At 43.4% G+C, this 15,807-nt stretch overlaps 1 protein-coding gene across 3 annotated transcripts in view; it reads left to right on the top strand.

The window, feature by feature from the left end:
• The first annotated feature begins 3,638 nt into the window (after positions 1 to 3,638).
• LOC132896561 (glucose-6-phosphate 1-dehydrogenase-like) overlaps positions 3,639 to 15,807 on the top strand; it is a 40,392-nt gene continuing 28,223 nt past the window's right edge. Inside the window, exons 1-2 of one of the 3 annotated variants that reach the window (XM_060937487.1) lie at positions 3,639 to 3,874; positions 3,976 to 4,093. In XM_060937487.1, coding sequence (XP_060793470.1) covers positions 3,822 to 3,874; positions 3,976 to 4,093 — 171 coding nt within the window. In that variant the 5' untranslated portion in view covers positions 3,639 to 3,821. Of the gene's footprint in view, positions 3,875 to 3,972; positions 4,094 to 15,807 lie in introns of all 3 variants that reach the window. The other 2 variants (XM_060937486.1, XM_060937488.1) reach the window with 2 other exon arrangements.

The raw sequence follows: 15,807 nt of genomic DNA, 5'->3' as shown, positions 1-15,807 counted from the left end.
TTTCCCCCACAGTTCAAAGACATGCGGTTAGGTTAATAGTCAAGTTTATTTGTATAGCGCTTTTAACAATAAACATTGTTGCAAAGCAGCTTTACAGAATTTGAACGACTTAAAACACAAGCTAATTTTATCCCTAATCTATCCCCAATGAGCACGCCTGTGGCGACGGTGGCAAGGAAAAACTCCCTCAGACAACATGAGGAGGAAACCTTGAGAGGAACTGGACTCAAAAGGGAACCCATCCTCATTTGGGCAACAACAGACAGCATTAACAGTTTTAACATGAAGTCAGTTTTGTTGATGTTATAAACTCTTCAGTGATGGAAACTTGAGTGCTAAACTCAAGTTTATGGGACGGCCTTGGGCTGAGGTGCCCTTGAGCGAGGCACCCAACTCCCAACTGCTCCCCGGGCGCTGTTAAGGCCAATTTATGCTGACAACCCAGTCCTCGCAGATGGCGTCGCAGACAGCATCTGCATAGCCCCCCCACCTTCGCAGACGCTCTGCGCGCACCTCCCAAAAATTGTGACCACCGCAGAAGCCTCGCAGACAGCGTCGCAGACAAGAGGGCTCTGATTGGTCCACTCTACATCCGCTGTACACGCACTTCCGCTTCCCTACTTTCCCGGTTTGGTTTGTTTTCACGACCGCCATTTTTAAAAACACGAGCGAAGATGGAGCAGCACGAAGAGCGGTTGATCGAGGAAGTGAGGAAGTACGGACATCTATACGACTCCAGTTCTAGTCATTATAAGTAACCGGAGGATAAACACTCCACTAACCACACCCACCAACTACTCCTAGCGATTTCGCGACTTCGCGCCCCCTTGCGTTGTGGCGGTGAATAACATCGCGCACGCCTATTACTCCCCGCTCAACGATAAATTACAACTGTCTGCGAAAAGCTATCTGTGAAAGCCTTGTCGCAAGAACATGCAGAGGCCTTTAGCATGGCTGCCCACTGCTCTGGGTGTGTGTGTGTGTGTGTTCACTGCTTCAAATGGGTTCAATGCAGAGAGGAATTTCACAAGTGTGTGATGAATAAAGTTGTGCTTTCTAGGGACCTGTCTAATCTCTAGGTAAAAGAGTAAAGTAGTGAGATATTAATTTTCTTTTCTTTTTTTGGTGTGTTGGTTATTTATGAACGGGAGAAAAAATTCCCCGTTACTAGTTAATTAAATTTCATTAACTTACTTAAGATATATATGTGTTATTTACCAGCTTAAGGTCGGTCCGTGTCGTGAAATACCGTGACCGAGGTCAGTATTTAAGGCCGAGGTCAAGGTATTTCACCATACGGACTGACCTTAAGCTGGTAAATAATATATTTATTTTTTCTTTACCAGATTCTAACAGAAAACGAGAGCGCCCGAAAGGGAAAACCGAGCCAAGCCGAGCCACCATTTTGAATCCTCATTCACGGCTGTAATGCAAATTGCTTCCTCCTCGGTATACAAGTGCACTTCCACGGCAGGAAAAAAAACTATTTTGCCGCCTATGTAGTGCCCTATTTATACAAATAGGAGTCATTCAGGATTTAGCCATGCTTTTGCTCGGCGTTAGCAAGTTAGAGGTTTTTAGCTTTCTCCTGAAATGTTTTCTTTTATTTCTTCTTCCTCAGGGTAGTAAAACTCTTTCGCTGTGAACACTGTCGTTATCGCTGTCCATGCTGTAAAATTAATGCTATTCTCCTGAGAAATGCTGGCAAAAATTTACAAGATTTTTCTCATCTCATCATCTCTAGCCGCTTTATCCTGTTCTACAGGGTCACAGGGAAGCTGGAGCCTATCCCAGCTGACCACGGGCGAGAGGCGGGGTACACCCTGGACAAGTCGCCAGGTCATCACAGGGCTGACACATTAGTGATGGGAATTTCGGCTCTTTTTCAGGAGCCGGCTCTTTTGGCTCTTCTTACTATAAGGAGCCGTCTCTTTCGGCTCCCAAACGGCTCCTGAGATTTTATTTTTGATTTAATTGCTGCAATTAACTAGTTAATTAATTACATTATTTATATTTTATCAATAGGATGTTTTCCATTTTATTTTTTAGTTTTTGTAGCCATTGTAAAGCTTTGTAAAGTATAGCAGTGTAACAATGTTCTAGCTATAGAAATAAAACCAATTAATAAATTATTTTTTCACAAACATAATGCAAAACTGTGTTATATTACCAGTATAAAATACACAGCTGATTTTCCCCTCCTCAGGTGCCTCGCAGACTCCTCTCCCCTGCGCTCCACAGCTTTAAGCATTACACCAATTTTCGTATTTTCGCAGCTGTGAATGACATCAACCAAAAAAAGTAGGCGTACACCATGCTACTTTTTTCCTTCGAATGGTAATAGACAACACAAAGACGCAATCAGACATCAACTTTTTTTGTGAAAGTCTCTCTCTCTCTCTCTGAGGCACCTAAGGACAAAAAACTAATTTGGCTCCCACCGAAGAGCCGGCTCCCACTGAAGAGCCGGCTCCCGTCGTTCACGTCAAAGAGCTGGCTCTTTGAACCGGATCGTTCGCGACCGACACATCACTATGACACATAGACACAGACAACCATTCACACCTACGGTCAATTTAGAGTCACCAGTTAACCTAACCTGCATGTCTTTGGACTGTGGGGGAAACCGGAGCACCCGGAGGAAACCCACGCGGACACGGGGAGAACATGCAAACTCCGCACAGAAAGGCCCTCGCCGGCCCTGGGGCTCGAACCCGGACCTTCTTGCTGTGAGGCGACAGCGCTAACCACTACACCACCGACCGTGCCACCCTTACAAGATTTTTGCTCATCTTATTTAAAATAAATAAATAAATGTTGACAAAAAATTCTACTATGTTTGTTGTTGTTGTGAACGACCGAGTTGCCAGAGGTCCATAAGAAGAAGAAGGTAAAACAGAAGAAGGTAAAACAGCACTTTTTTCAGTCAATTATTTTGATTTTGTTCAGTTCATTACAACTGGCTCTTTATTATTATTCTGTTATTATTAATCATGTTGATAATTATTATTTTATTATTATTATTTTTATGACAATTTACCTAGTCAATATACAATCTCATTTCAGTTTATTGTTTTTCACTGTTTCATTGTTAATTTGCTATCCAGTATTTTTTTTCTTAATTATCTAGTTTATTTTCTCTATTTATTATTATTATTATTATTATTATTGTGTTTTTTTTCTCTTGCTTTTCTTGTTTTTTTACTATTATTAACATTATCAATATTGTTCAGTATTATTTGTTATGGTATTAGTTTTCACATTTTTGCTATGCTTCCCCATGATATTCAGTTATACAGTATTGTCAAATTATTTTTATTTTGTTATTTTTTAATTGTGTGTAGTTATTTTTTGTCTGTGATAAGGGACCACAGTGGAAACAAGTTTTTATGCTTTTTTGTGTCATCCCTGCCACACCTGTACCGTTTTTATTGTATGTTTATGGCTAAATAAACAAAACAAAACAAAAAAAACTGGGAATCAGAGCGCGAACAAAATAAACTACTTTATTTTCCCTGTGTTGGATTTGTAACATGCGTCTTTCACTTGAAATGACGTCACCGGTTGTGCAAAGCTACGACGAATCCTATTGGTTGGATCGTCCCGACGCGTCAAATCCTATTGGCCGGAAGCTCGTATTGATTGTTTTATTTTTAACAGGACGCTCCGCGCGCGTCTCACTCACACACAGGCCGGTGTCGCGCGCTGCTGCAGTGTGAAGGAGCTGCTGCTTCCGGTCTGGATGAGTTTATCAGCTGCGGACACCGAGTGTAAGATCTTGTAAAGATGGAGGGAGGTGTTAGCATGCTAACGGGTTACTGATGTCAGGAGCAGGCCTCTCTGTCGAAAGTCTCTCACCCGGTAGTCCTGCAAGGTGGCACGAGCTGCTGTGTGTGTGTGTTAGTATAACTGTTAATAAATAGAGTTCCGGTGTCGTTAAATCAGTGTGTGTGTTTCTCATTTGTGCTGGAGCAGGAGGATGAGCTCGTTAGTGCGCTCTCAGTCCCAGGTGTTGGGAGAGATCCGGAAGGAGCTGTATGATGATCATGAGTTCCGGCAGGTTTCTCATGTCTTCGTGACCCTGGGCGCCTCGGTGAGTAGCTGGAGTGTTCATGCTCGAGTCCACATATCATCAGCCCTGTTCCTGGAGATCCACCTTCCTCCAGAGTTCCAACACACCCACACACACACTCCTGATTATCTGGCTGAGGATTAGGATCTGCAGTAAGAACCCCTGATGAAAGTGTCAGTCTGAATTTGGATGACGTCATATGTCCTCACAAGAGGCCTGTTGTTAAAACATAGAGCACACTGAATATTTGGTGAGCAAGTTTCAGCTTCACCAGGTGCCTTTGGTAGCCATCAACAAACATCTCATCTCATTATCTCTAGCCGCTTTATCCTGTTCTACAGGGTCGCAGGTAGCCTGGGAAATCCCATGCTGCTTTGCACAATCGTTCCGATCTGAAAAGACAGCATGGAAACTATGGTCTAAAGCAGGGGTGTCCAAATTGATCCATAAAGGGCCGTGTGGCTGCAGGTTTTCATTCCAGCCATGCAGCAGCACACCTGACTTGGCTCATTCAATCAACTGAACTGTCTTCACACAGTCAAATACTTGCAGCCACACCCACACTTGATTAAAGGGTGGGTGTGTCAGTTGATTGAATAAGCCAAATGAGGTGTGCTGCTGCATGGCTGGAATGAAAACCTGCAGCCACACAGCCCTTTATGGATCAGTTTGGACACCCCTGGTCTAAAGGCTCGCCTGAGTTAGGGAGCCAATCAGAGAGTGGGGAGGGGTGGAAAGACGGTGACGCGTACTACTCGACAAACGGAAGCTTGTAGTTTATTTGGGGCTGTTTACGGATCACGTTTAACATGGCGGCGAGCGATACGAACCAAACTTTCGATCAAGCTTTGTCTTGCACAAACGGCAGTAATCGTTCGGTGCCATTGTTTTCCTATTTTTGTTTTGCCTTCTCTTTCCTTTTCTTCGTCGTTCTAACTACGTTACCGGGTACAACTGCCATGATTGGCCATGGGCTACGTATACGCCAAATGATAGACATTCGCAACGTCCAATAAACGGCCGTTGACAATCGTAAACCACACCTCCCCTACAAGAAATTCAATAGGTGGATTCCAGACCATATTTCACTTGTGATATGGTCTGGTGTTAACCAGACTAGGTCGCAGGCAAGCTGGAGCCTATCCCAGCTGACTACGGGCGAAAGGCGGGGTACACCCTGGACAAGTCGCCAGGTCATCACAGGGCTGACACATAGACACAGACAACCATTCACACTCACATTCACACCTACGGTCAATTTAGAGTCACCAGTTAACCTAACCTGCATGTCTTTGGACTGTTGGGGAAACCGGAGCACCCGGAGGAAACCCACGCGGACACCGGGAGAACATGCAAACTCCGCACAGAAAGGCCCTCGCCGGCCATGGGGCTCGAACCCGGACCTTCTTGCTGTGAGGCGACAGCGCTAACCACTACTACACCGTGCCGCCCATCAACAAACTTCTGGTTGGGTATTTAACCACTTGCTGTGTAGAGTAGGTGTTGCCAAGATCACCAAAGTCGAGACCAGAGTGTATTCAAGGTCATAGGCAAGGGTCCGAGGTGAAACGTAGAATATCAACTTTAAGGTCTAGACTAGCGTTTCTCAACCTTTTTTCAGTCACGGCACCCTTCAGAAGTATGTAAAATTCTCAAGGTACCCCTATATAAAATATATGCAGTCACGCTGACCCCGGCAGTGACGTTGTGACATGGGAAAGGGGGCCATGAGACAAATTTTGATGATGCATGAGGTGGCGATGATCTGCATTTGTGTAGCTATCGTTTTTTGGAATTTTAATTCATTTTATTTATTTCAGTGTTAGAATATATAATTTTGGGGGCGGCACGGTGGTGTAGTGGTTAGCGCTGTCGCCTCAAAGCAAGAAGGTCCGGGTTCGAGCCCCGGGGCCGGCGAGGGCCTTTCTATGCAGAGTTAGCATGTTCTTCCTGTGTCCGCATGGGTTTCCCCCACAGTCCAAAGACATGCAGGTTAGGTTAACTGGTGACTCTAAATTGACCGTGAGTGTGAATGGTTGTCTGTGTCTATGTGTCAGCCCTGTGATGACCTGGCGACTTGTCCAGGGTGTACCCCGCCCTTCACCCGTAGTCAGCTGGGATAGGCTCCAGCTTGCCTGCGACCCTGTGGAACAGGATAAAGCGGCTACAGATAATGAGATGAGATGAGATGAATATATAATTTTTTGACAGGACCCCTAACAAAACCAGACGGCACCCCAGTTGAGAAAGGCTGGTCTAGAAGAACGACCCAAAAAGCGAATTCAATCTTCCTAGTGTCTAATCAACACTCTAAAATTGAATAAAACAGTTTTGCCCAATTTCCGAAGGTTTGTTTACAGCTCACTTATGCGCACTTTCACCGCCAGGGGACCGTCATTGTGACGTCATTTAAGCCAAACGGACTGGGAGCAGCTCTGTGTTTACTTGCGAACTGAACACACATGTACGGACTTTGGTCGTGAGAGGTTGTTTAAAATGTCTGATAGCGATTTTTGAAGCAGGAACTCTCCAAATTGAATATCGAGAGGTGGAACCATGTATGTCTGAACCTATGGCCGTTGCGAAGCAATCGGTGAATGTGGCTCACTGGTTTGACCGTGCAGCCTCGGAATCGGACAGCGACTCGGCCGACTCTGATCGCAGTGACCCTGGACCTCAACAAGACTCCCGCCCAAACGATTTACAGTGGTGCTTGAAAGTTTGTGAACCCTTTAGAATTTTCTATATTTCTGCATAAATATGACCTAAAACATCATTGGATTTTCACACAAGTCCTAAAAGTAGATCGAGAGAACCCAGTTAAACAAATGAGACAAAAATATTATACTTGGTCATTTATTTATTGAGGAAAATGATACAATATTACATATCTGTGAGTGGCAAAAGTATGTGAACCTTTGCTTTCAGTATCTGGTGTGACCCCCTTGTGCAGCAATGACTGCAACTAAATGTTTCCGGTAACTGTTGATCAGTCCTGCACACCGGCTTGGAGGAATTTTAGCCCATTCCTCCGTATAGAACAGCTTCAACTCTGGGATGTTGGTGGGTTTCTTCACATGAACTGCTCGCTTCAGGTCCTTCCACAACATTTCATTGGATTAAGGTCAGGACTTTGACTTGGCCATTCCAAAACATTAACTTTATTCTTCTTTAACCATTCTTTGGTAGAACGACTTGTGTGTTTAGGGTCGTTGTCTTGCTGCATGACCCACCTTCTCTTGAGATTCAGTTCATGGACAGATGTCCTGATATTTTCCTTTAGAATTCACTGGTATAATTCGGAATTCATTGTTCCATCAATGATGGCAAGCTGTCCTGAGCCAGATGTAGCAAAACAGGCCCAAAGCATGATACTACCACCACCATGTTTCACAGATGGGATAAGGTTCTTATGCTGGAATGCGGTGTTTTCCTTTCTCCAAACATAACGCTTCTCATTTAAATCAAAAAGTTCTATTTTGGTCTCATCCATCCACAAAACATTTTTCCAGTAGCTTTTTGGCTTGTCCACGTGATCTTTAGCAAAACTGCAGATGAGCAGCAATGTTCTTTTTGGAGAGCAGTGGCTTTCTCCTTGCAACCCTGCCATGCACACCATTGTTGTTCAGTGTTCTCCTGATGGTGGACTCATGAACATTAACATTAGCCAATGTGAGAGAGGCCTTCAGTTGCTTAGAAGTTACCCTGGGGTCCTTTGTGACCTCGCTGATTATTACACGCCTTGCTCTTGGAGTGATCTTTGTTGGTCGACCACTGCTGGGGAGGGTAACAATGGTCTTGAATTTCCTCCATTTGTACACAATCTGTCTGACTGTGGATTGGTGGAGTCCAAACTCTTTAGAGATGGTTTTGTAGGGGGCGTCGTGGCTCAGGTGGTTAAGGCGCCATACCATGAATGCGGGCGACCCGGGTTCGATTCCGGCCCGAGGTCATTTCCCGATCCCTTCCCGTCTCTCTCTCTCCCGCTCATTTCCTGTCTCTACACTGTCCTATCCAATAAAGGTGCAAAAAGCCCAAAAAAAATCTTTAAAAAAAAAAAAAGAGATGGTTTTGTAACCTTTTCCAGCCTGATGAGCATCAACAACGCTTTTTCTGAGGTCCTCAGAAATCTCCTTTGTTCGTGCCATGATACACTTCCACAAACGTGTTGTGAAGATCAGACTTTGATAGATCCCTGTTCTTTAAATAAAACAGGGTGCCCACTCACACCTGATTGTCATCCCATTGATTGAAAACACCTGACTCTAATTTCACCTTCAAATTGACTGCTAATCCTAGAGGTTCACATACTTTTGCCACTCACAGATATGTAATATTGGATCATTTTCCTCAATACATAAATGACCAAGTATTATATTTTTGTCTCATTTGTTTAACTGGGTTCTCTTTATCTACTTTTAGGACTTGTGTGAAAATCTGATGTTGTTTTAGGTCATATTTATGCAGAAATATAGAAAATTCTAAAGGGTTCATAAACTTTCAAGCACCACTGTATCCTAGTAGTTATTTTTTTTAAAGATTTTTTTTGGGCTTTTTTCACCTTTTATTATTGGATAGGACAGTGTAGAGACAGGAAACGAGCGGGAGAGAGAGACGGGGAGGGACCGGGAAACGACCCCAGGTCGGAACCGAACCCGGGTCCCCGGACCCACGGCACGGCGCCCCATCCACCCGAGCCACGATGCCCCCATGTATCCTAGTAGTTATGATAAATTCCTACTTTCGTCGTAATACTAAATAAGAGCCCTTTTGAAGAATAATTAAACCGCCCTCCCTAGTGGATATAGGGAACGATTACTTGACAGTGCACCGGTAGGCCACATTAGCCTGCCATCTGCGGCATTATACTATTTATAGCCTATTCTAAGCAAGGGAATATCCCTTTGTCTCATTTCCACAATGACTGTACAGGATCCCTCAGGATTCTTGACTTGTCAATTGCAAGCAAAAGTAAAAATGTTTACCTCCAATTTTCTCCTTTTTGTCTGAGCGTTCGTTTCTTCTTTGACTGCTTGATTTTGTTTCACGCACACAATCCACTCTCTCTGCCTCGTCTCCTCTTTCAGAAAAAGCCAACCCACTCGCTCCGCTTCTTCTCCTCTCTTGGTAAAAGGTAAAAACTTCTTCCTGAACTGGTCCTGTTGTTACAGTTCACTGCACAACAATAAGGCATGGGGTTTTTCTTTGGAAATTCCTGAACACCTGTCTGCACTCAAGCCGAACAGCAATGTAAGTAAACAGAAGTGGACTCAACTCAGGCGGTTTGTTTGTCTTAAATGATGTCATGGGCCGAGTGGTCACGAAAATAGCCAAACAGAAATTCGCCACAATCCGTGGTAACTTATTTTAATTATTCCTTATTAATAATACTTCTTGGGACCAGAAGAAAATTACAGAGGGTTTTTTAACATGCAAAGTTTCAAAATGTGCATAAAATTAAAACCATTGCCTGTGAGCTTTAAGACCAAGACCATGAGGAGCTGAGATCAAGTCAAGGCCAAAACCAAAGCAGGGTGAGACTGAATCAAGACTAGGACCAGACCAGGGTGTGTGAAGGGGCGGAAGAAGGGTGACTATTGTTAACAGTAATGAAAATTTAAAATTGGCAATGAGTCACGTTCACGGGCGCAGATAGAGGGTGGGACGGGTGGGATTCGTCCCATCCGGATTTAAATTCACCTCGTTCGGTCCCCCCCACTTATAGGGAGGAAAAAATGTCTATGCTGTCTTTCTTTGCATAAGGCAAACCTCACGGAAAAATCAAAAGACTAATTACCATTCGGTTTATTGAGGTGCACAGCAGTACATACATAGTTGCAACAACTCACATAAAACAAAACAAAGACTGATATTCGGTTGGTTGAGCTGCGCAGACTGCACAGGTTGCGAGCTCGAGCTTGGTTGCTATGGTTACCCACAACAAGTTTGACAGGCATATCAGGGACAGCTCCTAGTTCAGGACCCCAACACAGCATGATGAAGGGTGCCAAACCGAAAAGGCAGAAAACAATTGTATCGTTTTTTCAAAAAACGACTGTAAGTAAACTGTGCCTTACTTTATATCACCTTGCAATTTTTTGATAGTCTGTTCAAAGTAATGTCGTAGTGAAAGTAAAATCGTACGGAGTAGAGATGCCTTTCTGGTAGCCTCCTTCTTTCGGTGGTAGCCTGTAGATACAGTGCTCAGAAGGCAGTTTTAATGTTTAATCTGGCGTTCCCTGCCATAATTTCAGCGAGCATATTGTTTCATAAGGAAACTTTGCGAAGAGTTGTTGATTGACTGCCGCTCACGCAACACACAGGCATAGTTAGAAAGTCAACACATGTTGACAACACATGTTGAGGGTGGGGTTGGTTTGCTGGCAGCTTTGTCCCCCCCCCCCCCCCCCCCCCCCCCCCCCAGTTCAAAAAACGTATCTGCGCCCCTGGTCACGTTATTGGTTGCATTTGAAGCAGAAAATTTTACATCCGGTCACAGTAATGATGTGCACAAATAAATCGGGCAATTTAGTGAAATCCCAATAGTTGTAGACTTGATGCGTCTTGAAATAAAATCCCGAGTCTCTATGTCTGATACTATTGATTCTGAGAGTCCGACAACACTAAGTAGAGTTCAATTAAATCTGGGTGTTTCCTGATACCCAGGTACCCAACCTTTCAGCACAGTCCATATATTTTCCATAGGATTGAACTCGGGGCTTGTTTTAAGCTTAATGTTCGCCTGCTTTCTCTGTTCCACACCCAGCTGTGATGTGTATTTATTTGGGCTCATTGTGCTGTTGGAACACTCAGTTGTGTCCAAGTTTCAGCCATCTCGCTGATGTATGCTGAGGTTCTTCATTCATTATTCCATCCACTTTGTGCAATGCACCAAACAGCCGCAGAGCCTGATGGTGACACCATCCACAGCACCGAATCCTGTGTAACGTGGTCGGAGAGCCTCCATCATGATGAGAACGCAGTGCGGGACCCACTTAGAGCGCAGCTTGCCTTTCTGCTCTGGAGTGAATCAGGTGATGGGGAATTGTTCCGAAAGAACTCGCTGAGATGCAGTGTGATGAAACTGATCCGTTTGTTATCCGGTTTATGGGTTTAAAAAAACAGGTCTGTAAATTTCACAAACATCTGAGACTCCTGTTAGACCATCAATATGAAATGTATATACACATAAAGGAAAAACTAAATGTAAGTATTTCAGTACACCTCACTGCACTGTTAAATTAGGCGTGTATGAGGTTAAAAGTTTTTAAATTATTGCAAATAGAACATTTCAGATATTTGAACCATGCTAAAACATGCAAATTAGTTATTAATTTTAAGTAGCACTTTCAAAGTCATAATCCATCACTGACCATCATGCACACTGGGAGATCTAGCTAGCTATCCTCCATTTATATCCTAACTGCCCCCGTGTTGGTGTACAGTATTTGTTGGAGCAGAAGGGACCGTCTCCCAGCGTTCGTTAAAAGCACTGCGATTAGAACATGCTGAATCTCTGTTGGACCTCTTTGTCTTTCCACAGTTCCATGCAAAAGCTCACTACAGTTATAAAAGCCAAGAGGTTTACTGTGCACATGAACACACTGTACTGTAAAACAAGTCTCATGGTGCACAAGCGATATTTGTCTTTAGTATGTTGCACAGTTGCTTTGACATCTCAAGGTGAATTGCTCGGGGAGTGTAACGGCTTTATATCTTAAACAATTTGTACAAAAGGTACAGCGCCCTCCACAATTATTGGCACCCCTCGCTAAGATATGTTCTTAGGCTTCTAATAAATTCATTTTTTTTTTAAATAATATAGGACAACAATGCAAAAAAAGAGAAAAATCTCATCTCTAGCCGCTTTATCCTTCTACAGGGTCGCAGGCAAGCTGGAGCCTATCCCAGCTGACTACGGGCGAAAGGCGGGGTACACCCTGGACAAGTTGCCAGGTCATCACAGGGCTGACACACAGACACAGACAACCATTCACACTCACATTCACACCTACGGTCAATTTAGAGTCACCAGTTAACCTAACCTGCATGTCTTTGGACTGTGGGGGAAACCGGAGCACCCGGAGGAAACCCACACGGACACGGGGAGAACATGCAAACTCCACACAGAAAGGCCCTCGCCGGCCACGGGGCTCGAACCCAGGACCTTCTTGCTGTGAGGCGACAGCGCTAACCACTACACCACTGTGCTGCCAGAGAAAAATCCAACCTTTTAATTCAAGTGCGTTTATTCAGTGGGGAAAAAAAATCCCACATTAAGAAATAATTCTTTCACATGAAATCACGTGTGCCACAGTTATTGGCACCCCTGATGTTAATACTTCGTACAACCCCCTTTTGCCAACAAGACAGCACTTAATCTTCTCCTTTAAACATTTCACAAGATGGGAGAATACAGAGAGAGGGATCTTCGACCATTCCTCTTTGCACAATCTCTCTAAATCGTCCAGAGTCCTGGGTCCTCTCCTATGCACTCTCCTCTTCAGCTCACCCCACAGGTTTTCAGTTGGGTTGAGGTCTGGGGACTGAGATGGCCATGGGAGGAGCTTGATTTTGTGTCTGGTGGACCATTTTTGTGTAGATTTGGCCACATGTTTAGGGTCATTATCTTGCTGAAAGACCCAGTGACGACCCATCTTCAGCTTTCGGGCAGAGGCCACCAGATTTTGATTTTAAAATGTCCTGGTATTTCAAAGAGTTCATGATGCCATGCACCCTAACAAGGTTCCCAGGGCCTTTGGAAGAGAAACGGGCCCACAGCATCACCGATCCTCCCCCATACTTCACAGTGGGCATGAGGTGCTTTTCCGCATACTCATCTTTTGTGTTACACCAGACCCACTTAGAGTGTTTATTGCCAAAAAGCTCTATCTTGGTCTCATCTGACCAAAGCACATGGTCCCAGTTGAAGTCCCAGTACCGCTTAGCGAACTCCAGACGTTTACGTTTATGCTTGTAAGTGAGAAAAGGCTTTTTCCGTGCATGCCTCCCAAACAGCTTGTTGGCATGTAGATAGCGCCTGGTGGTTGTTATGGAGACTTTGTGACCCCAAGATGCTACTCTTTGATGCAATTCTCTAAGAGTGAACTTTGGAGAACTTTTTACTTCTCTTACCATCCTCCTCACTGTGCATGGTGGCAAGATAAACTTGCATCCTCGTCCAGGCTTGTTTGCCACTGTTCCAGTTGTTTTAAACTTCTTGATGATTCCTCTGACTGTAGATACGGGCAGGTGTAGGCGAGTGGCGATTTTCTTGTAGCCATTGCCTGACTTATGAAGGTCGACACACATCTGCCTTACTTGAATGGTGTGTTCTCTTGTCTTTCCCATGTTGAGTGGATAAGAGAAATAGGCCTCTGTGTCACATCATATTCATACCCCAGGGAAACAGGATGTGATGAATTACTAATTAAAGGTTCCTAGAGACTCTGATCAACTTTATAAACTACAATAGAAATGACAGAAATGCTTCAGTTACATTTATTTTCTAGGAATTGTTATGGGTGCCAGTAATTGTGGAACAGGTGATTTTTATGAAAAATAATTTCTTAGTCAGGGATTTTTTTTTTTTTTTAATTCACTTGAGTTAAAAGTTTACATTTTTCTACAATTTTCAGTGCGAGATTATGCTTCTGCACTAAAAATTGAATTTATTTTAAGGCTTTTAACACATCGTAACCAGGGGTGCCAATAATTATGGAGGGCGCTGTGTATTTAAAAAAAACAAGCCTTGTGGCACAGTACTGAGTAGGTTTGACATCAATCACGCAAATGGTTGAAGCGCATAATAGGTTTGTATTTTGAATGTCAAACCAGTGTGGAATGTTTAACCAGCTTTTCCCCGGTAAAACTCTCACTGGAACACTACCACACCTCGACTGTCAGTAAGATATTTGAATATGTAAAGTAGACGTGTTACTTTAGGAAAATTGTCAGTATGCAAATACTTATGGACATGACAGTATGTGCAGTGATGGTGTGATGATGCGACCCATGAGCGCACCATCACGGCATCTGCTATGGCAGCCGCCATTGAAAGTATGTACTGTTATTTTCCCCATTCAAACTTTTCCCGCATTGTTATGATGGTTCATAGACTTTATAAACTGCAGTACGTGAGTTTTAACCCTTTTTATTGTGCATTGTGGTTTTGTTAGTTAACATGGGTCGACACATGTTTAGCGTAACAACCATTCACGCACATAGTATTAAAATACATTACATTTCACACATAACGCACACACAAACAACTCAGAAACAACGCTTTGTCAATATGTTTTGTTTCTTTATTTATTGTGCCTAGTCATAACATGCAGCCTTAATGAGTACAAACGAGTGGTTTATAAGTGTTTAAGAACACCAATCAATGTTCATTTGGCATTTAAAAAGCTCCATGTCTTACCGGTGGCAGTGCTTCCTGGTTGTGACAAAGGGTTGCGTGATGGTGCTGAGGATGTTTTTATTATGGGGCACGTTCACGTGTGCGCGTCCTCGCGCCCTTGCGGTGACGGTTAAACGTGTAAGATATCTGCATAGTTGGTATTGGTGTACCTATATGTATATGTATTTGTGTATTATTTTTTGTAAGGCCTGAGAATATGTATTTCTTTATAGCGCTATTTTAAAATGTTTAAATTGGTTATTATTGAGTGCCTAACTAAAAACTCTTTGCTTTTTGGTTTAGGCAAGTGTATTGGCCAACTATAGGGAGGAGACAGGTATCATTTATAATGGAGATGTGTTCAGTTGTAGGGAGAGCCAGGTAGAGACAAGACCTGTGTTTATATTGCTCTGTCCTACACTCAGCTGTGCGAGTACATTGATTTGAATTGTGCTTTCTTGAGCCTTAGGCTAGCTTATCTTTTGTTTGTTTATTTTGGCTCCACGTAGCCGGTTTATTTTCTGTATGTTTGTAAATATTGTATAGTTATATTTTTCTGTATTTTTGTTTTGGTTTATTTTAGTTAGTTATTGGCCTCTGGCTCATTATCTTATCTGTGGTGTGCAAAAATAAAAGGCAAAAACGTCATCTTTTGCCTCCTGCCGTATCTGTGTGTTAACTTCTAAGGCCCCCGACACCCTGCTCCATAACAGATGGACATTCTTTTAAATAAATTTATGAACTGGTCTGGGGTAGGTTTCCCGATAATGTTGCCCTTGAGGGTTAAATAGAGAGTTGAGAGACTCTCTTCAGCAATGAACGTTGTCTCTGTACATGGTTTTCCTGAACTCACTCGTAAAAAGGAGTCTTAATAGCAACATTTCGAAGAGCTTCTTTGCAATGTGTGTCCCCGATATAGACATTAGTAGCTAGTTGCTAAATCCAGTCGATGAGGTCACATGGTGTTTTTTTTTTTTTAAGCCAAAAATTAATGATGTACATAAAGTGTTTAAAATATGTCGGAATATTGTATTGTCATTCAGCATTTTTATATACAAGATATATGTGTGAAAATGGGCGGCACGGTGGTGTAGCGGTTAGCACTGTTGCCTCACAGCAAGAAGGTCCGGGTTCGAGCCCCGTGGCCGGCGAGGGCCTTTCTGTGTGGAGTTTGCATGTTCTCCCTGTGTCCGCGTGGGTTTCCTCCGGGTGCTCCGGTTTCCCCCACAGTCCAAAGACATGCAGGTTAGGTTAACTGGTGACTCTAAATTGACCGTAGGTGTGAATGTGAGTGTGAATGGTTGTCTGTGTCTATGGCTACGTTTACATTAGA

The sequence above is a fragment of the Neoarius graeffei genome, chromosome 13 (genome assembly GCF_027579695.1).
Source record: "Neoarius graeffei isolate fNeoGra1 chromosome 13, fNeoGra1.pri, whole genome shotgun sequence".
NCBI lineage: Eukaryota > Metazoa > Chordata > Actinopteri > Siluriformes > Ariidae > Neoarius > Neoarius graeffei.
The sequence above is the reverse complement of the archived record's forward strand: the minus strand, read 5'-3'. Positions and strand labels throughout refer to the sequence as shown.